General features: G+C 45.1%; 2 protein-coding genes and 1 pseudogene across 2 annotated transcripts; 2 read left to right on the forward strand and 1 right to left on the reverse strand.

Moving 5' to 3' along the window:
- Positions 1-59: 59 nt before the first annotated feature.
- Positions 60-2,410, forward strand: LOC116435768 (annotated as a pseudogene).
- Positions 153-19,908, forward strand: LOC116435971 (lon protease homolog, mitochondrial). The gene is made up of 18 exons (XM_032092712.1): positions 153-320; positions 2,318-2,406; positions 2,812-2,931; positions 4,084-4,312; positions 4,836-4,897; positions 5,472-5,601; positions 6,001-6,084; positions 7,827-8,047; positions 9,557-9,695; positions 10,481-10,659; positions 12,352-12,439; positions 13,842-13,964; positions 14,705-14,821; positions 15,105-15,245; positions 15,331-15,496; positions 16,503-16,711; positions 17,997-18,161; positions 19,507-19,908. Exons 3-18 carry the CDS (start codon positions 2,855-2,857, stop codon positions 19,669-19,671), a joined length of 2,295 nt encoding a protein of 764 aa, XP_031948603.1. The 5' UTR covers positions 153-320; positions 2,318-2,406; positions 2,812-2,854; the 3' UTR covers positions 19,672-19,908.
- Positions 19,909-21,008: 1,100 nt separating this feature from the next.
- RPL36 (ribosomal protein L36) lies at positions 21,009-22,749 on the reverse strand. Its single transcript, XM_032092713.1, has 3 exons — positions 22,536-22,749; positions 21,700-21,834; positions 21,009-21,139 (listed from the first exon to the last, which is right to left on the reverse strand). Exons 1-3 carry the CDS (start codon positions 22,626-22,628, stop codon positions 21,050-21,052), a joined length of 318 nt encoding a protein of 105 aa, XP_031948604.1. The 5' UTR covers positions 22,629-22,749; the 3' UTR covers positions 21,009-21,049.
- Between the last annotated feature and the right edge of the window lie 130 nt (positions 22,750-22,879).

Raw genomic sequence — 22,879 nt, forward strand, 5'->3', positions numbered from 1 at the left:
TGGGGCCCGCGCGGCGCCGCCTCTGGGCCCCCGCCGCCGCTGTCCCGGCCCCGCTGGGCTCCGCGCCGCCGCCCCGCGCCGCCTTCAGCGCCGGCCCGCGGTGGCACCAGCGCAGCCCCGGCGGTTTGCCGGGGGGCGACGCGCTGGAAGGCGGCGGCGAGGACGGCGGTGGCGGCGGCGGCGGCGGGGCGGACGGCAGCGGGACCGGGCCGGTCATAACGGCGTTGACGCCGCTGCTCGTCCCGGAGCATTTCCCCAACGTCCCGCTGATCGCCGTGACGCGCAACCCCGTCTTCCCGCGCTTCATCAAGATCATCGAGGTGAGCTGCCCCCGATCCCTCGGTCCCGGGGCCGGGGCTCGGCTCCGCCGGCCCGGCCTGGGCGGGAGCTTCCGCCGCCGCGAGGTGCCGGGGCCGCGGGCGGGAGGGCTCTGCGCTGCTCGCAGCCGATCGCTCCCGGCCGTACGGCGGTCACCGGCTGAGCCCGCCGCTGGCGGTGCCGCATCTCCGGGCCGCTCTATGCCTTGGCAGGTTCCTTGGACTGCAGAGCAAGGCAGCCTCGTGCGTGACCTCCAGGGGCAGCCGCTGCTCGGCCTTTAGCTCGAGCTTTGTAACCGGGTCCTATCGGGATAGCGGTTTCTTTTGGGCCAGTTGAAGTTTCACGGTTATTGCGTCAGAAGCTCTGCTCATAGAGAAGGTCGGCGAATCAATCACACACACTCTCTCGAAGCTCTCTGTCTTTGTGTTCCCTGATGAAGGTTAAACAAACGTGTCCTTGTTCCGGCGCCGTGGGTTGGTGTCAGAGCACCGAGACCCGTGTTGATGAAGGCAGCAAGCTGTGAGCTGCTAGGAAAAAGAAAGAATGTGGTGTAGAACAGTACAGGTGCGCTGGGAGAGGGTGCTGAGGGACGGGGTGGCAATCACCATTTCAGTGTGATCTTTTCCCTCTGCACCCCACAAGGATTTTAAGAGCTATAAATTGTATCACTGATGTGTGACGTGAGCTCACAGGCCAGAAATACTTTTTCTTCCTGAAATGAAACCCATTCTGGAACAAATACTTGCATTTTTGTGCCTCTCTGGTATATTGCCAGTCTGATTTTGAAGTAAATGTGGTACAAAATAAATCAATATTTTCTTGTTCTTGTAGTACTATTTATCATAATGTTATTTCTACGATAGTATTTTTCTGTATGTCCAAATCTACTATGTGCAGCTTCTAGTGTCTTTATAGATGTGTCAGGGGAAGAAGATTATATATTATTAAGAGCATGAAGTCATGTGAGGCATGTATAAAAGTCGTCAATTTCAATGCACAGGTCAACAATGTCTCACAGAATTGTTAAATGTTCTCTCTTACCCTGTGAATTCATTGTGCTGCAATTTGCCTGACAAAGTCAAGTCTCTACAGTGCCTGCAGAATTATTAATTTTCTTCCTGTTAATGTCTGTGACATTGGTAAGCATATTTTTGCTAAACATTGTGCAAAATTAGAATAGGTGTGCCGAGATTAGAATAGGCCAACAGGTGGTATTGCTCGTGCTGTTCTGTCAGAACCATGCTGGTTGTTAGCAAAGCGTTGAGCAATGCAGCTTATGTCCATCACTTTGAAGAGCACGTCATGGTTGGCAGGGTGACTTCATGCAACAGCAGAATTCACAAGGAGTTATTTTCTTGGTCACTGAGGGTTCAGCCTGCTGTGATAACCATTCCAGTGCTGCTGGGAGATCTGCCAGGGGAAGGTCTAGGTGTGTGGCATCTAGAGAGCAGAGGGGAGTAAGAAAGTAAATCAGGAAGAAATACTGGCTGAAACTCAAAGCAGGAGCTCAGGCTCATGGGTAGGAGAGGAATTGAGCAGAGGAGGCTTTGGAGAAGAGGATTTTAACTAGAGTTTGTGGGCAGAATTCAGGCAACTGATAGGGAAGGGTGAACTAGCTCCCCATCAGGAGCAGAGAGCTAGGATATACAGGTAGGGAAGGGGAAGAGAACATTGATAGCAACAGAAGCTTACAAGGTACTATTCAAGTAACTCAGGTTTCTTGCTTGTAAGGCTTGCACAGATTAGGTCTAGTTCCTCCCCTAGCCTTGGAGCTTGTTTTATCTTGACTGGGAAGTGACTTGTTTTAAATACTTAAATTTCATGTTTCTCTACCTTTTTTTCCATTTCTATATTACTGTCCTCTAACGGGGACAAGACTAAAACAATACAAGCTCCAACTTCATAATTTAGTTCTAGGGTGTCATCATGCCTGGCCTTACACCCTGGGAGTGCAAAGATTACAGAAAATCCACCTCTGATCGCATACCTGTTGTCCTAGGTGAAAAATAAGAAGCTGGTTGAGCTGCTGAGGAGGAAAGTTCGTCTTGCCCAGCCTTATGCTGGTGTTTTTCTTAAAAAGGATGACAAGTAAGTTGTTTCTCTTGATCTTTTTAAAAAATACAAAAATGAGCTGCCCAGGTTGCATTTACACTAACAGCTATCATCCTAAATGCCCTGCCTTGGATAGCATTGCAGAAATTGTGGCTGGTCTTGGACCATCCTCATGCTATGACAGTTTTTGTTGCCACCACCAGCACTGCTGGGAGCTGGCGTCTTGCTTTAGAAAAGGGTGTTGTTGTTTGGGAAGGAGATCAGCTGTCCAGGTACTGGGGTGATTTGGGAAGGGGCTGCATGGTGGTAGCAATGAGGATTACGTGTCTTTGCTCCTAAGTCCAGTTTAAAGTTCTGCAACCAGTGATTGTTTTTTTCTTTTTTAATCTGAACTGCTATCTCAAGTTTCTGAATATCTACTCCAATTTTTTTGCTCAATAGCAATGAATCTGATGTGGTGGAGGATCTGAATGAAATATACCAAATGGGAACTTTTGTCCAGATTCATGAAATGCAGGACCTTGGAGACAAGTTGCGTATGATAGTGATGGGACACCGAAGGTTGGTCACTTGTACTTTACTGCATCTCACCAGACTTCAGTATAAACAGAGACATCCCTTATCAGGGATACACATACGTGCATTTTTCTACCCAGCTTGTGTATGGCAAGTTTTTGTTTGTTACCACACCATATCCTGAGAATGTCAGGATATTCCATGTACTGTCACAGCTGTGAGAGGTTAGCTGCAAAACAAAAGAGACAGTGCATGTTGTTGTCATATCAACTGTGATGTGATGCAAGCAAACATGCATTAAGCTGAAGTTTAGCAGTTATTCTGACAAGTACAGCAAGGTTTAGTAATGGTGGAAAAAAAAATCTCTGGAACTAATAATTCAAGCCAGTATTTTTGCATAAAAAAAAAGGTGTGTGGGGGGTCCAGAACTTTAATTATGTTTTGCCTACATAATTTTGCCCCAGAATAGAATTGAAGAAAATATGATTATTGCTGAAAATCTAACTTTAGCCATTTATGCCAGATATTTTTAACAAGACAGTTAATAAATTGTATTTTTAAAAGCATCAGATAAGTAATTTCCATTAGAAGGAAAAATACAAGGACAGAAACATGGCAGAAGAGATAGATCCAGGGGAAGTTTGGCTTTGAAGCATGGCTTTTTTTCCTTCCCCTCACTTTTCTTCACTTGCATTTGTTCTGGACAGCAAAGAATGAGCAGTACTGTCAAAGCTGAATTTATGTGAATTCACAAGTCACATCCTTTTCAAATGAAGTCTTAGACCTCCTGCTGCATTATCAAAGCACAGCCATGTTTGATTGCATTTTGGAAATAAGCTACTGGTTTGGGGTTACTTGGAATAGAAAAATTTCCCTATAACTTGGAAGGGTTTGGTATTCCTAGGGTATGACTTGGGAATTGGTCTTTATATTTGATTGAGACATGGAGCACTGGTCAGTCATCTCCATAGGAACCACAGTGGATATCAGATTTGAGGAGCATTTATAGGGAAACACCTAGAAAAGGAAACTCCTGTATAAAAGCCAAAATAATGAAGCTTAGTGTCTTGCAAACATAGGTCCTCTCTAAATTTTAACTTGTTCAAAATACAACTTAGACTCTCTCTTTTTCATGCTGAAGAGCTGAAATCACATGTAACGGGGGATTGATTGTTGCTGGTTTCTTTTGGCTTTCAGGATTCGTATAAACAAGCAACTAGAGGTTGAGCCTGAGGAGCCTGAGAACAAACAAAAAATTAGAAGGAAACAGAAGCGATCTAAGAAGGAGGCTGAAGAGGAGCCTGGAGCAAAGGACCAAGCTGTGGAGTTGGTACTAGATCCTGTAGCTGCTTCTTCACAGGAAGTTCTCATGGTAGAAGTAGAGAATGTGGTTCATGAAGACTTTCAGATCACAGAAGAGGTTAAAGTAAGTGAATTAGTTTACAAGCCTGGACTTGTCCTATAGAATTGCACCTACACCTCTTGCTTAAAAGGAAGAGTTTTAAAATCAGGCTCTAATTTCAGGCTGCAGAAACTAGTTCTGTCTTCTCACAGTCACTGCACAAGGAGATTATAGGAAAGTAAAGAATTTTCATTACAAAAGCTCAGTTCCTTAGAACTGGTGACTTCAAAAAGTTGCTGAATGAGGAGCCTGGGCTGTGCTTAAATCTGTGTGATGACCTCTATCAAACTGAGTGTTGGCTTGAAGGTGGCTTGAGTGTTCAACCTGATTGTATCTTCTGGCCAAGAGGCGGTGAAGTTCTGCATGTGCAGAAAGCCACCTTGTAGGCCCTGTTGCCTTTCCTGTGAGCAGGAACTGCCCCAGCACCAAGAACAGGCTACCTACCACTGCAGCAAGTGGCCGGGGTCTGCAGAATGTCATATTTGTACTGAGATCTTTCCTATCCTTTTCCGTTCTTTTGGTAGTTAACTTTTTGTTGTGTTTATAGGCACTGACTGCAGAAATTGTTAAAACAATCCGGGACATCATTGCCTTGAACCCCTTGTACAGGTATGTCTTTCCCATGCTGCCCTGCTGTGGGAACAGCATGTTCTCAGGCTGGAGCACACTGGCATTTTCTATACCACTTGCCTTTCTGCTGCAATGAAGTAGAGATACTTGCTGAATTGTCACCTAGAATTTTGGTTTAGGATGTAAGCTCTATCATCCATTGTTGGAAACAAAGTTTTGAAAACCTGATGTGCAATTTAGAAGCAAGATAGAACTATTAAGTCTTAAGGCAGGTGATCTGGGTCTAAGTGAAACTCACTGCAGTAAGTATCATGATCTGATCCATGTCTTATGAGCAGGATAAAAGTTTTGGAATAATGGCACAAAAAAATCCTACATAACTGTTTGAAGAGCATTTCAGATACTTAGTTTTATATATCGGTGACCATTCCTCTGACCAAGTGATTTATCTGTTTGTTACTGAGTATTGATATAGTCACATTTCAAAAACAGTTACTTTGCTATGAAACAGCTGTGTTTCATTTTATTGCACTGTCGTAACAGTAAATAAGAATACTCCAGTTTGAATGTAAGTTTACAGAGCATTTTGGGGTTTTTTACCTTTGATTTTCAGAGAGTCCGTACTTCAGATGATGCAGGCTGGACAGCGTGTGGTAGATAACCCTATCTATCTGAGTGACATGGGTGCAGCCCTAACAGGGGCAGAGTCACATGAACTTCAGGACATCTTGGAAGAAACCAGTGTAAGATGAAGTTTTTAACTCAAGCGATGCAAATAGAATCGATACATCTCTTGTATGTCACAGTTTCTTTACCAGCCTCAGTACAGAAGAGACTTCAGTGCTACTTTTGTTGATGTGTTAGTATCAGTGGCTAGATTCCTTGTGAAGGATATAGTAGATCTGATTTATTGTGGGTAAATCAGAGTGCTCTGCATCTTTGGTGGCAAATAATTTTCTTTGCATGCTGTGGAGTTGCTACATGTTTGTCTTTCCACATCTGCAGGTGCTGTAAAGCTCTCCCACACAACCTGTTGGAGTTTTTTATTCTGCCTTTCTCACTGGGAGGGAGAAAGTATATATAATGTGTTACTTTACAAGGGTATGGTGTCTCAAAACTCATTTTGTGTCTGTCTTTTCCAGATTCCCAAACGGCTTTACAAAGCTCTTTCCCTTCTGAAAAAGGAATATGAGCTGAGCAAACTTCAGCAGCGTCTTGGAAGAGAGGTAAGTTCCTGGAGTAACAAATGCCTTTTGTATATTTATATCGTGTCCACCACTGTGATGCTTAGTATGGGTACATGCTCTAAAGGGTACATTACTTATATTTAAGGTTTTCTGTTCTTCTGTTAGAAATGTATTTTTTCCTGCACATGGTAGAAGTAACAAGACATGAGGCTACAGCATCTGCTGTTAAATTGCGTCCAAGTTGTAATTTCATGCAAGCAGATAAATCTAGAGATCTGCAATTTACCAAGCATCTGTGTAACAATATACAGCATAATACTGTATATAGCATGTACTAGTGTAAGTAGCACAATGTTATTTCAAAAGACCCTCTGCTAACTCCTGTGAACTGCAGTAGTTCCTGTCTGTTGTAAGATTTAATCAGAATACAGTAACTGCTAAATGGTAATGAAATATGAAAAAATATGAAAATGAAATACGAAAAATATGAAGTACAAACATTTGAGTATACCGAGTCATATTTTTTTTGTTAACTCCCAGTAACTGGGGCTTTTAGAATTAATGTTAAGTGCGAAATGCTTTTGGACCGGGGTTGGAATTGTTGGAGACTTCTTAAGCAAATTGAACAGATGCAGTCTGTGGGACGAGATATGCATCCAAGGATGCTGAGAGGGCTTATCAATGTCATTATTTTGTTTTTTCACTCATCTTTAAAACACTGTGGTCACAGGAGAGGTTCCTGGGAAACCAGAAAAAGGTAAATGCCATGCCCATCTCCAAGGAGGAGAATCAGGGACGACTGTAGGCATGTCAGCCTGCCCCCAGTCCCTGGGAAGATTATGGGGAAAATTCTCCAAAAAGTCCTGTACAGGCAAAAGAAGAAGGACATGATCTGGAACACCCAGAAGGGATTTCCCAAAAGCGAATTGCCTAATTGTCTTCTCTTATGAGAAGGCCCAGAGCAAGAGAAGGAAACATGGTTTGATGGTGGGCTTTGGCAGTGCTGGGCTAATGGTTTGACTCAATGATCTCAGAGGTCTTTTGCTACCTAAATGATTCTATGATTCAATGACTGTTGTATACCTTGATGTTTGCATGGGCTTTGTTGAGGTCAACCGTAATAGTATTCTGACCAAATTGGGATGTTACACTCTGGAAGTATGTAGTACGAGGTTGGTGAAAAAATTGGCTAGACTAATGGGCAGAAAAGGTTGTGATCAATGTGGTAAAGTCTAACTTCAGCCAGCTACTAGTGGTATCCCCTTGGGGAGTCAGTAAGAACCTCCTTAAGTTCTGCCAAGAGAAATTCACAGTCCAGACCAGGCCTGGAATAACCAGGATAGAAAATAGCCATACAAAAAAGGACTTTGAAGCCCTGATGTGGAGGAAGCTGACCCTGAGTTAGCAGACTGTCCTTGTGGCAAGGAAGGCCAACTGTATGCTGGGCTTCAGTTGCCCTGTGTAGGCAGCAGGTAGAGAGTAGTGGTTAGCCCTCTCTGTTTGGTACTAAAGAGGTCACATCTGTCTTACTCTGCTTTTGGCCTCCCCAGCACAAACAGAACATTGAAGCACTGAATCATGGCCAGTGAAGGCCGCCAAGATATGGAGGGTGCTGGAGAATGTTGTTAAGTCACTTCTTGTGTTAGAATACACTGCAGATGAGTTCCAAGTAGTATTTTCAGTTGCTGGGAACATCATAACTAAGAAGTATTTGGAAGCATTTGATGTTAGATGGGCTGTACCAGGAACCCATTAGTTACTGTATTTGTTGCTTTGTCTAGGTTGAGGAGAAGATCAAGCAAACACATCGCAAGTATCTTCTTCAAGAACAATTGAAGATCATTAAGAAAGAACTAGGTCTGGAAAAAGAGGACAAGGATGCTATAGAAGAGAAATTCCGTGAGCGACTAAAGGAGCTGGTAGTGCCAAAACATGTCATGGATGTGATTGATGAAGAGTTGAACAAGTTGGGCTTGTTGGATAATCACTCCTCAGAATTCAAGTGAGTGCATGGCCATGTCATGCTGTCAGGGTTCGTTTGCAGAATGAGACATCAGTGCAGTTCTGTGAAGCACTTACCTTAGTCTTCTCCCCTCCCCTCCCCTCCCCTCTAATTTTTTCTGCTTGTAGCATATCATCACATTATAGGATTTTCTCCAAACTGCCTGTGTTTACTTATGTAGTCTACCTCTTGGGATCATTTTAGGTCTTCTGTCTTCTCTTGCAGTCTGATACTAGAGGTACAAAATGTGCAGTTAGTTCCTCATGAAGTGTGTGGTGATTCTTTTTCTGCCCTCACTTTTGGCTCTTCTTCCTTGTACTTCGGTGTTTTCAGTAGATGTGAGAGAAGAGAAGCTAGTTGCTAATACATGACATTGGCTAAGTTACCTGAAGTGGTCCCTGAATTATTGGGGCAGGGTTGGAATTGCTAAGGAGTGAATAGTTGATAACATATGTTCTGTGATGTGAATTGTCAGAAACTGAGGTTGAGTTGAACATTTCTTGTCTGTTGAGTCAGAGTGTGCTATACAATACAGCAGTTGGTGTACTCATCAGCTCTCTTAATGTTCTGGGTCTCTGCTTTTAAAAACGTCTTTTACAGAATAAAAGACTGTTTGAGGGCAAACATGCCTTTGGATGAGCAGCGTCATGGTAATCATAGAAAAGATATACTGGGCTTCACAGCCAGCATTAGTGCCTTTCCCTTTCCTTCAGAGCTGTAACAGTGGTTGCAAGTTTGCAAAGGATGTATTTGGGAGAAAAAAGCCAAAGCTCTGGTGGCATGGCAATTGCCATCGGGTGAATCCTGGGCCCAGACAGCCCAGCTGTGTTTCCCTGTGTCCATGACTCTGCACAACTTACTAGTTACTGCATTGTGGAGACCTCCCTGTACACTTGAATTCCTGATCTAAGTGCACAGTTTTAGAACAGTGAGTAGTGCTTTGACACAGCTATGATCTCTTCAGTGTGTTTATACTGAGTATCTCTACTGTAAACTGCCATATTGACATCATTATCCCAGTCCTAAATCTCTCTCCGTGGTGTTGTGCATCCAGCTGTTTTTCCTTGCTTCTGAGCCAGGAATCTCTGCCATGTCTTAGTTTACTGTGGAGACAGAAAACTTTTTCTAGTTTTAAGTTTCGTGAACCCATCTGAACAGTTGATGTGGGGCAGAGTGTACAAGCAGTCCTATTCCTTTTCAGACAGGAGCCAGCCCCACCCAAAACAATTTTACAGGGAACTTGTGTGCAGAAATTTAAGTCTTTTCATGGTATATTGAAGGTTCTTTGTTTCAGAAAAGCAAAAGCTGTGAAAAAAGCTTTGGAGTTTTTTGTGGGAGGAGGGACAAGGGATTGAAGACTGTGAAAAAGGTTAGCAGTGACTGCCCAGATACTGATGTTCTTTTCATATCCTCACTTTACATCCCACTTGTTCTGGATGAGGTTGTTTTGGAAGTTGGTTGAGGAAGCTGATGATTGTCAAATCACTCTCATTCATGTGTTTCTGTCAGTGTTACACGGAACTACTTGGACTGGCTGACATCCATCCCGTGGGGTAAGTGTAGCGAGGAGAACCTGGAGCTGGCCAGAGCCCAGGCGGTTCTGGAGGAGGATCACTATGGAATGGATGATGTCAAGAAGCGAATTCTGGTAAGGCTGGAGTAGACAGTGTGTCCCATTTCACACTCTGCTTTAACATGAAGCATTTTGGATGTGTTTCACATTGCAATCTCCATTGAATTGGTGTTAATTCATGCATCAAACAGAAAGCTGCATGAAAGACCCAAATGTTCTGGTGACTGGTTAATGTGCTTAATTACTTGTGGCAACGAAGGTCACATTCTCATTTCAAAATGCAATATTCTGGTTTGCACTTAATGCTGGGCAAGTAAGTGTCCAAGGGAAGCAGTCTCTGGATTTTTTTTCCCCACTTGCACCTTCATTTCTTCACTGTAAGTGTATAACCAGTTGAGGCTTCAGTTCTGAACTGTGATCTTTTGATTGCTCAACTGTTCAGTGTTATTGAGGGTTGTCTGGCACAGAAGTGTGAAATGAAGCAAGCTTAACTTAGCCCATGGGGAGTGGTACAGTAGGAGATGCTCACATGTAGCTTGAGAGACTCAGGTGAGAACAAGGGAAGCTGGGAGAAGAACTAGAACTCTGTCTTCTCACTCCAAGGCAGTGGAGAGAGAGACTGCTTCTTCTGGTGAGGTGATACAGAGCACAGAACCTGGGGACAACCAAGTATGTAAATAACCAGAGGGAAAACAGGTGCATCCTGACTTAGCTTCTCCCCTTGCCCTCCTCAAATCCTTTGAGGACCAGTTTTGTGTATGATGCTTGTTTTGTAATCACTGCTTGACCTGATACCAAATGTGTTTTGGTGTTGCTGACATTCCCTTCTGTTCACTGCTGGTACTTTATCTGTTTTACAGGAATTTATTGCAGTCAGCCAGCTGCGAGGATCCACCCAGGGGAAGATTCTGTGTTTTTATGGTCCCCCTGGAGTTGGCAAAACCAGTATTGCCCGCTCAATTGCCAGAGCCCTAAACAGAGAGTATTTCCGTTTCAGTGTTGGAGGGATGACTGATGTAGCAGAAATAAAAGGACACAGGTCAGTGTAACTTAAGCAGTTTGTCTATCCAGCAGTTTTTACTAATGTAAATAGGAACCTAACTGGAGTTGGACAATGTGTGTAATTTTCATCTCTATTCTGCCAACCCTTGCTGACAGGAGTTGAGATACAGAAAGAGGTGAAAAAGATAGCAAAGGGTGGAGTTTGGAACATAATTATATTTGTGTTTTTAAGTGCAGTTGCTCCCTAATTCTTGTGTATTCTCAGCTTTGAAAAGCTGAGTGAGCTACCCAAAGCCATTGGATTGGTGCCAAATGCTAATACATGCCTGTCTATAAATGTCAGAACTAGAGAATGGTGACAGTTTGAACAGGGTCATTCACATATGTGTTCAGGTGTGATTGAGACTTGGTTTCCGAATAATCAAGATGGAGGTGCTGCATGAGGAAAACTTGGAAACAAGAACATTTATGGGGAGAACAAGAAGTGAATAATAAATCAGTAGATGTGACCCTTCCATAGGTTTATTTTTTTCCGCACACACGAAGTCTTAGAATGGCTGGGATTGAAAGTGGCCTCTGGAGATCATCTAGACCATTCCCCTGCTAAAGCAGGTTCAGCTACAGCTGGTTGCACAGGATGGTGTCCAGACAAGTTTCGAATGTCTCTAGAGAAACAGATCCCACAGCCTCTCTGGGCAGCCTGTTCCAGGGCTCTGCCTCCCTCAAAGTACAGAAGTTTTCCCTCATATTCAGGTGGAATTTCCTGTGTTTCAGTTTGTGCCCATTGCCCCGTGCCCTGTCACTGGGCACCACTGGCAAGAGTCTGGCCCTGTCCTCTTGACACCCACCCTTCAGATATTTGTACACATTGATAAGATCCCCTTTCAGTCATCCCTTCTCCAGACTAAACAGGCTGAGCTCCCTCAACCTTTCCCATGAGAGATGCTCTGGTCCCCTCATCATCTTCATAGCCCTCCACTGGACTCTCCCCAGCAGTTTCTTGTCTTTCTTGAACTGGGAAGTCCAGAACTGAACACGACACTCCAGATGTGGCCTCACCAAAGCAGAGGAGAGGGTCAGCATCTGAACATAAAACCAGCAGTGTTTTCAAACCAGTAAGAGTAGCTGTTCTGCGGAGTAAATTGAACCTGCAAGGCTCTGCCCTAAACATAAGCAGAGAGAACTATTTTCTGTGTTTTTCAGATGTTCTCTGTTCTGTCCCTCTTGGCATTCACTCTGTTGTTACCCTCTTCCTCTGCTTCTGCTTGTTTCTGAACCAGAAACAATCTCTAGCAGGAAGATTATGTTTTGCTATTAACAGTTTGTTCCTTCAGTATTTTTTGATTTACACTGGTCTTTTTGTTCCTATCAAGTGAGGAAGGGACACGTTACCTTTTCTAACATTTCTTACCCAAAATCCATGAAAATTCAAACATCTCTATTCTCAGCCTTACCTCTTTGCTTTCCTCTAATTGAGAAGTGGTTAAAACTAAAGATAAAAACTGCCATCCAGGAGTATTTTGCCAAAATTCATGTCAGTTCTTTACTAGAAACAAACTAGGTGGGTCTTGGTGCTTAATATGGTGATGGAGAATGCTTTTGATAGATACTGAAGAAATAAAGACTTCTTTCCCAGCAGGATACACTTACTCTGTCAGCTGCATGGTGTATGTTCTGATATGTGTTGTGCTTTGCAATGGTTCCCTAAATACAATCTCTGGTAAAACAGGAGGACATATGTTGGAGCAATGCCAGGAAAAATCATCCAGTGTCTGAAGAAGACCAAGACAGAGAATCCACTTATACTGATTGATGAGGTGAAGTATTTGGTCTTTTTTCTAGGTGTTGCTCTTAAAGACTTGTACCAATTCTTGATCACTGTAGAAAAGGTGAAGCAGTAACGCTCCTAAAAATCCCAGGTTCTTTCTGTTTAAATGAGGCTGGGCTCTCAAGTTCTCTGGGTGACACTGATACCTGAGACGCTTTGTTTTCTCTCCTTATAACAGACTCCAACTTTAAAATTTTAGTTGTGTCCTTCTGATTAAATTGCAGCTGTTTGGATCCTAATGGACCTGACTGGATATTCAGAGGTTTCTGTAGTTCCTTGTGTTTCCTGCATAGGTGTGAGCACATCACTGTGCACAAATCCACTATTGCCTGTGTGATTATTAGCAAGAGTCACTCTCAGTAGGTCTAAAGCAGGACTATAAGGAATAAGATGCTTACTGTCAATTTGTGGTCTTATTTGAGAATAAATGAGTCAGGGATACCAGCCTAATGCTTTGTGGAAAAGCAAATAAGGACAGGATATAATAGCAGGTATTCAGAATAGACTGAAGGTCTTTCTGGCCTTCTTGTGTGCCGTACCTGGGAAGGACCAACAGCAGATGTCTTAGGAATGGTATGGGGGACCGATAAACTGTCATCCATTGCAGTGTGATGTAACCAATGAGTATCTTGATTTGAAAGGTAATGGAACCCGGAGGCTATGACACTTGAGTGGTGTTGGCCAGAAGCCCTGCCTTGGCTGTAGAAGCAAATTTCATTAAGGCCATCCAGTTAACACTACTCCTAAAGGAGAAGAAGCCGTGGCCCTGTTTGTATCCTTAGAAGGAGAGTTTGCAGTGCTGGAAGAGTCAATGACCTTGGCCATGGTCCTGGGCAGCTGGCTCTAGTGGCCCTGCGTGAGCAATGGGGTTGGTCGAGATGACTTCAAGAAATCCCCACGAGCTTCAATTAACTTGTGACTGTGACAACAGCACAGGTCACTAATTGGGCTCTGCTTGAATGGTTGTGTGTAGGCACTTTGCACCTTGGGGAGAGTAAGGAGAGTGTCTGAGCCTATATATTTGGGAAGTGGTGTAAGCTAGCACTCCCAGTCCTCCCACTGGTGAAGTGTTCTGGTCTGAGCCTATAGCTTATCTCAGCTTAATGAGTAGTAGCCCACTAGTAGTAGTGCTTTTTATTGTATGCACATTGCCTGAGACTTCACAGTGATTTTCTGCAACACTCAAAAGCCCTGTGTCTTCTCAGGTGTGTCGTGTGCTCACACAGGAAGGTCGTGGGGACTTGGATGAGTGCACAGAAAAGTGGTAAACTGGTACTGGATGTTAATGAACATCTCATGAAGATTTTCAGATGGAGCCTTGAAAAAAACCTTGCTTGAGAATTTATCGTGGTAGGAAGCTTCTTAGAGCATTACTTTTTTTTCTCCCACAGGTGGATAAAATAGGAAGAGGCTATCAAGGGGATCCATCCTCGGCCCTTCTAGAACTATTGGATCCAGAACAAAACTCTAACTTCTTGGATCATTATCTTGATGTTCCTGTGGATTTATCAAAGGTATTTCTCTTTTCTGCAGAGGTTTTAGAACCAGAATGTATGAATGTGTATCAATGCAGAGATTTCCTGTCCATGAAAAGATGCTGACATTTTATTCGGTTGGAAAGTCAGATGGAAAATAAATGGTATACAGCTGTCTCTGTAGGAATTGGCTTTAACTGAAGTGTCTGCACGTGAAAGAACATGATCACTGGCGTATGTCCTGTAGCCCTAACTCCGTGTAGAGCCAGGGACAAACGTGTGGTGTCCACTAGAAAAGGCAAGAGTTTTCCTTTACATAGTGATTGGCAGAGCTGCTGTCAAGGGAGGTGGCCTAATGCTGCTATGAAGCTTTTGAAATTTGTCGTCTTTAGACACCCTTGCACTTTCTGTGCAGCTGACATAAATTGCAGAATTGACGTATTAGCAATAGATATAGATAATAGGGTCATTCTGTGCTAATTTCCTAGAAGGTAGAAAGAACTTCTGAGTGAGATGTAGATCTCCCATTTCCTAGTCCCTATCAAACCATTCCGATTTCCCGGTTTGTGCATTGTGCGTTTCTAAACATTTATTTTGGGGGTAGGGAACATGCTATTACATAGTTCTAAAATCCAAAACTTCTAATAAAAACTAATTCCACAGAAAAGGTGATCTTGCTCTAGCCCTTCAGACAGAGAAAGACAGAACTTAAGAACTAGTACTTGGAGTAAAGCAGCAGGTTAATGGAAGTGCTTAATAGGATCTTATAATGCTTCCAGGTACTTTTTATTTGTACTGCCAACGTAACAGAAACCATTCCAGAGCCACTGCGGGATAGAATGGAAGTGATAAATGTGTCAGGATATGTAGCAGAAGAGAAACTTGCAATTGCAGAGGTAAGAGAAATCACTGTTGTGCTTTATGTGAATGACATCTGATAAATTTTTTTTTGGCAGATTCAGGCTTACATATTTACATCCAACTGTGTCCAAAAAAATTAGGCACATGGTATTTTGGACAGAGTTCCTTTGATTTGAACACACAGTTAACGTAACTCCAGTGTTCCATAGGCTGTGGACACCAGAAAGCAACACTGAGCTAACAGCATTGAGTGAATTGGAACCACCAGGCTTTTGTCACAAATACTAAGAGAAGGATGTGGGGCATTATTTCTTTCAGAGATACTTGGTCCCTCAAGCACGAGTTCTGTGTGGCTTGGATGAAAACAAAGCCCAAATCACGTCGGATGTCCTGACTGTTCTCATCAAACAGTACTGCAGAGAGAGTGGGGTGAGGAATCTGCAGAAACAAGTAGAAAAGGTGAGGGAAAGTTATGTGTAACTGTGACCACTGTGCATCAGCATTCTCAGCTTTTTCTACAGAGATAAATTACTGTCTCACCCAGGTATTGAGGAAATCTGCCTATAAAATTGTGAGTGGAGAAGCAGAGACGGTCCAAGTAACACCTGAAAACCTGCAGGACTTTGTAGGAAAGCCCATCTTCACTGTGGATCGCATGTATGAAACCACTCCCCCAGGAGTGGTGATGGGTCTGGCCTGGACAGCTATGGGTGAGACAAAATTAATTTGGGGTTAATGTCTACATTTCTGTATCATTTTCAAAAATTGAATGTGACAGTCAAACAGAACTGAGTCCAGTGACATTCTTCTACAGGCACCAGTAAAAGGAACTTCCTTTGGCTTTTGGATCCTGAATACTACTTCCTTGAAGAAGGGAGCCTTTCTTATGCCCTTACCCAGGCTTATCTTAGCTCTGGGCCAGCATGTTTTCTCCTTAAGCTCCATATCCCATACAACTGACATACATTAGGAACAGCAGTGACTAAAAGCGTAAGGCTTTTCAGAGAAGACAAAATCTGGTCTGTTTCTTTAACAGCAGCAGGAGGTGCCACTATGACACAGCACAGCTGAGGAATGCTGTGTCTCATCAGTGATGTGCAACACTGACTTGACTTTTGATGTTGAGGGCAGGTACAGGTGTTCCAGCATTCTGTGGGGTGCGTGCAGTTGGCTGCTTACCGTTCATTGGATTACTCACCTAGTAACTTGGGGGCTTTTGTGCACTACAGGATGGAAATAACAGCACATGGCAAAGGAGATGACCGCTGCATATTCAGATTGACCTTTGGTAGAATTAAGGTGGTTAAGAGGGAAATTATCAGTATGGTGGAAAAGGTAAATAGGTACCTGGCACTGGAGAACTGAAGTGGCTAAAAGTGTTTTATGATACGAACTCCGCTTACTCTCTGGAGGAAACAAAGAACCTGAAACCATTATAAGAACTTGATTATTTCCATTAAATAGGGATTGCATCTGTGTTCTTAGAAGATGAAGTCCAAAAAAGCAATGAATGGAGACTGTTGAGATTTCTAGCTGGCCTTCCTGAAGGTATTTTGGTAACAGATTTCAGCTGCTCTCTACGCAAGGGCTAGTGTCTCATTAGAAAGCATCAGTTCCAAATGCCTGACATAGCTTCTGCATCACCAAAACTTTCTGGTTTAATTTTCCTTTAACTTTTTTTCAGATGTTGTTTTCCTTTTTTTTTTTTTTTTTTAGGAGGTTCCACTCTGTTTATTGAAACATCCCTGAGGCGACCCAAAGACAAGGAGAACAAGGATGGGTCGCTTGAAGTAACAGGGCAACTAGGAGATGTAATGAAAGAGAGTGCCAAAATTGCATACACATTTGCAAGAGCCTTTCTGATGCAGAAGGACCCCAACAATGACTTTCTTATGTCTTCTCATATTCACTTGCATGTGCCAGAGGTAAACTGATGCAGAGTTCACAGAGCATGCACAGCAGCCAGGCTGGTTTGCTCCCCTGGATGTAAAGCTGGAAGGCACTTCATTTGTCCGTATTTTGTGCAGAATGCCCTCTTCTAGCAGTAAAACCCAGGAATGAAGGCGTTTTCTTCAGGTTCCTGTGAAGGTCTTCTTATGAGCCATGTTTCCACTCCTTTCTACAGCAAGCATGTGGCAAGAATACAGGGGCTTGGATAATTTTCTAAGGAAACCTAAGTTTTTGTTGTAGCTGTTGGCCCTGTTGTGCAGGTGGGGAAACCATGACACAGAGATAAGTGATTTGGATAAACGCTTGTATTAAGTTACAAGGACTCCAAAGTTTAGGTCTCTGTGTTACCAGGCCTTCTTAAAGGCTTCAAGTCATTTACACATAATTGGAAATACTACTCCTGATCTCTGTGCCATGCTTCCTAGTCCACGTAATGGCAGTGCTTGCATTTGTCCAATATTTGAGGCTGAAAATAAATGCACACAGTGCTCAGAGTGGCTCACATGCTGTGTAACAAGCTTTGGGCAGGTGCTTTACTGAAGGCAGATTTTGAACTGCGATTGTGCCCAAGCTTTCCTTCTGGACTACTGAGTGCTCTGTGCGCAGTGTCCTTGTTGCAGCGTGCTCTGTGTCTGTCCAGCTACTGCACTGTTGTCTGTGCTTCCATTGCCTGGAAGATGAGAAAACAGCAGACGTGATCTCTGTCTCTACTCCCTCTCAAACACTGATTTCCTCTGCTCTTACCTCAAAGAGGTTTGATCTCAGATAAGTCCAGACTGTCACTAGTTCAGGCCTGGATTTTGTGGGGCTTTATATACTGATCTTTTCTGCCTTGAATGGTTTTCGGTATTGTCCTCCACTACTTTGTGGCTCTTGACACTCTCCCCCTTGTGATGTTGACTTCTGTTCCTTGTTTCCATGGTTGGCTAGGTCTAACAAAGAGCTTCAAAATGTTTGTGCTTTTTTTCCACTGATGTTGCTTATTCAAAGACCTGAGCCCAGTGAGTATGGTGGTGGCATCAGGCCAGAAACCACACTGTGGACTCATGGATTATTCCTCATGAATAAGGTGAGGAATGTCACAGTTGTTAATAAACCAGCCAATTCAAATACCAGGATTCATTCCATCACTCACACACGCAAAAACCTTTATGAGGCTTCATGAAATTGGGACAATGTTAAAACAAGGGCAATGGTACTGTCTGGCTGTGCTGCTTCTTGAATGAGCAGGGGGGTTGTGCTTTTTGTTTTTTTAAACAGGGAGCAACACCGAAGGATGGACCAAGCGCAGGATGTACCATTGTAACAGCTCTGCTGTCGCTGGCCATGAATTGCCCAGTGAGGCAGAATGTAGCCATGACTGGAGAGGTGTCATTGACTGGAAAAATTCTTCCTGTTGGTGGGATCAAGGAGAAGACTATTGCGGTAAGAGCTCTTCTCTTGTCTCTTGTGCATCGTCCATGGGAGAGAGCCCTGGGTTGGGCTCAGTGGGGACAGGACAGCCAGAGGGGTGGCTCCTTGAACTGGGAGAGGCAGTGATTTCATTCCATACACAGGTTGGACACATGTTCTGCAGGGGAACACGGCAATCTTGACTGTGTCTCTGGCTGTGAGGAAAGGGATGGGACCTCAGGCTTTATGCGAGGGCAGCTGTGTTGGCCTAGCTCAATTCCACCTAGACTGGCAGAATTGAAGGTGACTGACAGCTTTAACTGGCAGTCAGAGCTGTCTGCTTTGTCAGACTAGCACAGTTCAATCACCTGTGCTGTGCTGAATTGCCTGTTTAAGGAGGGCATCCAGTGGAGATTTGACAGCATCTCTAAGGTACATTCTTAAAATCAAGGCTCTGTTCCCTAGTTCCAGTGTGAATTCATCTGACATCTCATACAGTTGTCTGTTTTAGATGAAAGGAACCTTAGTGTCTTGTATTTTTGGTTTCAACCCTTTGCAGTTTTCAGAATTCCAAGAGTTGAATCTCTCTCCCTACTTTTCACCTGCACAATTCTGGCCTACATAAGCCTTGCACCACACAAATTTTTCTGTCAAGAATGTTACTAGGTCGTCTTCTGTTGAGCTGGGGCTCCACATCGTGTTCTGTCCCCAGATATATTTGGGCTACAGCCTTCTGCAATGTGATTTGTTTTCGTTGTATGACTTAAAAATGAGTAGTTGTTTGTAGCAGTCAGTACAGGACTAACGTGCGATGGCGCTGACTGGCTGCGCTTGCAGCAGTGTGAGTGGCCACAGGCCTCAACGGAGAATCACCCCTAAAGCAGATGGGTACAAACCTGTTGGGGGAGGAGCAGCTCTGCTTTCCATACCCCTTCCAGGGAAGGTGTCCTTATCAAAAGGTTCTGTAGAATTGTGCTAAGGGTATTGATGGGGTAGGTTGGTCTGATAAGCTGTTTCTTGCTTTCATCTTAGGCTTTATCCTCACCCAAGCTGGAACAGACCCTTAAAACTCTGTAAAATAATACGGATGTTTTAAACAATCCCCCAATGTGCTGACATAGTCCAACTAAAATGCCTCCCCATCATCTGTCCCTGCAGCTGACATGGCACTGGAGAGTATGTGTTTTGGGGCTTGAGGGGGGATCTAGAACATGCTTCACCCTGGTGATACCTGTTAGGAATGCCCTTGGTGCTCTCCAAAGAGAGTAAAGCTGGATCATGCTCCTAAATAACTGCTTACTTTCAGAAATGGGGGTGTTTCTGGTACATGGAAGGATTCCTAGGAGTCAAAAGACAGCCCAACTTTTTCTCCCCACAGGCAAAGAGAGCAGGTGTTACCTGCATCATTCTGCCATCAGAGAACAAAAAAGATTATTATGACCTTGCTGGATTCATTACAGAAGGACTGGAAGTGCATTTTGTGGAGCACTACAAAGAGGTATTTGATATAGCATTTTCACAGCTGGATCTCACTGGAGGATGACAGCCCGTGCCCTGATGGCTGGAAGGTGGTCTATCCCTAAGCACTCAGCTCCCGCCTAGAGATGAATGACTGGGGGCAATCCTGAAGTGGGACATGAAGCTATTGCTGCTGCGCAGCTGCCAAAATGAATTATGGCTCTGCTAGAATAAAATACTTCTCAGTCTTTAATACTGAATTATGATCTACAATAAAGGATTTCCAATTTTGCCAAAGGAACGGGCATGTTATCAGCCACCAGCAGTGGGGCTAGTCTGGTCTCTTCTCACTAAATATGTTTCAGGTATTTCACTGTAAATTTCAGTATGTTTGTGGAAAAGGACTGAACAGTACACCCAGAGCCAGGTTGATGTACAGCTGTTATTCCTGATGTGGTGGAAGGCAAGTAGCTCTCAGAATCTGTCTCTGCTTAGAAGCCTAGGCTAGGCTGAAAGGACACTGAAATCCTAAGGTAGTTCAGCAGAGCTGGTACATTCAGCTGATCAAGATACGTGGCTCTCCAGGTTCAGTCACCAGGTCAATACCACCAGATAGAACTCCAGGCTTAAAGAGAGCAGACCAAGGCCAAACAGCAACATGCTCAGGATCAGCAGTCAGCACTGTGCTGCACCACAGATGGCCTGTGCCTCTGCAACAGCTGTATCATATTGAGGGAGTGAGAAAAGGAATTAAATGTCTTGACATTGACTGTTGTACATCAGTAATCACAGGCTTGGGCACCAGAGAACTTGAGTACTTCTCCTTCCAATGAACTCTTAAGAAAAAGGAATTTAAAGAGGGGAAGAGTAATAGCATGGAGTTTAGTTGAAAAGTATTTTCTCAGCCAGGAAGAACAGCCCTTGTCATCTCACAGCAAGGGAGCCCTTAGGAGAGAATAAAGAATCCAGCTACTGAAGTCCAAGCAGTTCTGCTGACTCCAGGTGTCTTTCATGACTTGCTAACACACTGCAGAAAACAGGCCTGAATAGAGGGTACAAAGGGAAACACAAGCGGGCTAAGCTGCATAAGGAATGGGCTGATGTGCCCTGGGGAAGGAGTGTAAAGTAGTTAGTGTTTTCAAAAGCCATTTTTGCCCACTTCCCTCCTACCACCATCTAGGTCTGAAGACAGAGTAGGAAACAGAAGGTATTATTCCAGCGATTTCCAAGTCCTGAGACTCCACATAAGTCACAGAGGATTGCCCTCTGGAGTAAGTCCCAGCAGCACCAGTATCAGCATCTCCAGCTGTAGGTACAATAAACCACTGACCCAAGTTCTTGATCACTGAAGTTCAGGACCTTGTCAGCATCCCCCAGCAGCGCCCACTGAAGTACGTGTACCAAGAATACTCACTACCCTGGTTCTGAGAGAAAGGACTTTATTGTGCTGCAGCCTGTGCAACTCAATCCTTCTTTGCAGCAGCTTTCCTCATGGCTGCCAGGACGTTACTGAGTTCCTCCCGCTTCCTCTTGGCCCGAATGTGAGTGCCAACCTGCAGGGAGAGAGCAGAGCACTCAAGTCTTCACCCAGCACAGGCTGGGGTTTTTGCAGGTGTCACTGCCAACACACCCCAAAACCAGGCAGAATGGTAAAGTCCTGGAAAGACGGACTCGACCTCCAGCTAGGAGGTTGCCATCGTGTCTCAGTAGTACCTCAGCACAGTTATCTGGGACACCAAAGGGGCTGCTTTCAGCTCATAACCGTTACAACTCAAGGAACCTCATTTAAAGTCTCCTGGTTAATGGCACCCAACCTCTATCAGTGCAGCTCTTATCCTCCCCACACCAGACACACAAACCATGCAGTAATAGCATGACAAGCCTGAATCCCTGAGCTCAGGCCCTTTCTGGCAAAGTACCTTTGTATCCACCTCCTGCTCTCCCACCCAACCCAAGGAACATTCTCTCCACTCCATCATATTACACCAGTAACTTCCAAAACAACAGAAAAAAAATAAAGATAATTAATTAAAAAGCCAAATATTCCTAAGGGAAGGCAGAAAACAGAAAGCTGACAATAGTTTCTGCCATCCTTGTTAGTTAATTGACCCACCCGCTTCTTGATGAACTTCAGAGCACGTTTGTCCTTGGACACTTTCAGCAACTCCATTGCACGTCGCTCATAGGGTGCAAAGCCACAGACTTCCCTGATCATGTCTCGCACAAACTTGGTGTGTTTGGTCAGGCGCTGTGGGAAGGGGAGGGAATACGCAGGTTACAAGGCACGCTGGCTGATGCAAAGGGGACTGCAAAGGGCTGTGGCACACTCCCGGCTAGGCCGCAAAACCAGCCCACGCTGTTGGCATGTCCCAAAGACCCCTGATCCCCGGCAGATGCTACGGAGCACTTGAGCTTGGCCAGGTGTGCCAGTCTGTCTTCAGCCTCGGGTCCGGATGTGTCACACACTGGCGTGGCCCAGCAGTTTTGGAAAAAGCAGGACCCACGGTTTGCACTGCAGCGCACATCGGACACCACAGCTACACGGAGCATTTAATCAGAGTGGATAAAAGGCCCGGATGCATTTTTGTCTCGTAGCAACACACGCATCTATCGGACCTAGATAGCTCCGAGGAGGGAAACTCCGGGCAGTTTTGTAGGGATTGTCTTTTGTTACGAAGAGAAGAAGAACAGGAGAGACTCTAGAAGGCACACATCTTTCACAGCCGCCCGTCCCGCAGTCACGGGCAGCTCACGGATTCGGAGCCCTCCCGTCTCCCCACAGCGAAAGCGCCGAGCCGCAGCCCCGCGGGACGGGGCCGGAGGCGCTGGGCGGCTCCGCGCCGGACACACCAACATAACCGCGCTGCACACCGGGGGTAGCGGGGCGGTTCAGCCCCCGCGACGGAGCCGGGCCCGGGGCACCGCGCGCCGGCAGCATCTCGTACTCACCCCGCGGCGCCGACACTGCCGGGGCTTGGACACGTTCTTGGTCACTTTGTAGCCCTTGTTAAGGCCCACGGCCATGGGGTACCGGATGGCCATGGCTGCGGCACCGGGAGCCGATGGACGCGGATGGACACGGACCCGCCCGGCCTCACCTGCACCGCACCGATGGCGCCGCACCGGAAGGAACGAGCGCGCGCGGGACGCCGGGACGGGGCCGCTTCCGGCGGCGAGCGAGGCCGCGGGCACCCCCTGGCGGCGGGAGCGGTGCGCTGAGGGGCGGGGGGTCAGCCTGCCGGGGGTCGGTCAGCCTGCCGGGGGTCGGTCAGCATGCCGGGGGTCGGTCAGCC

Source organism: Corvus moneduloides, chromosome 28 (genome assembly GCF_009650955.1).
Source record: "Corvus moneduloides isolate bCorMon1 chromosome 28, bCorMon1.pri, whole genome shotgun sequence".
NCBI classification, from domain to species: Eukaryota; Metazoa; Chordata; class Aves; order Passeriformes; family Corvidae; genus Corvus; species Corvus moneduloides.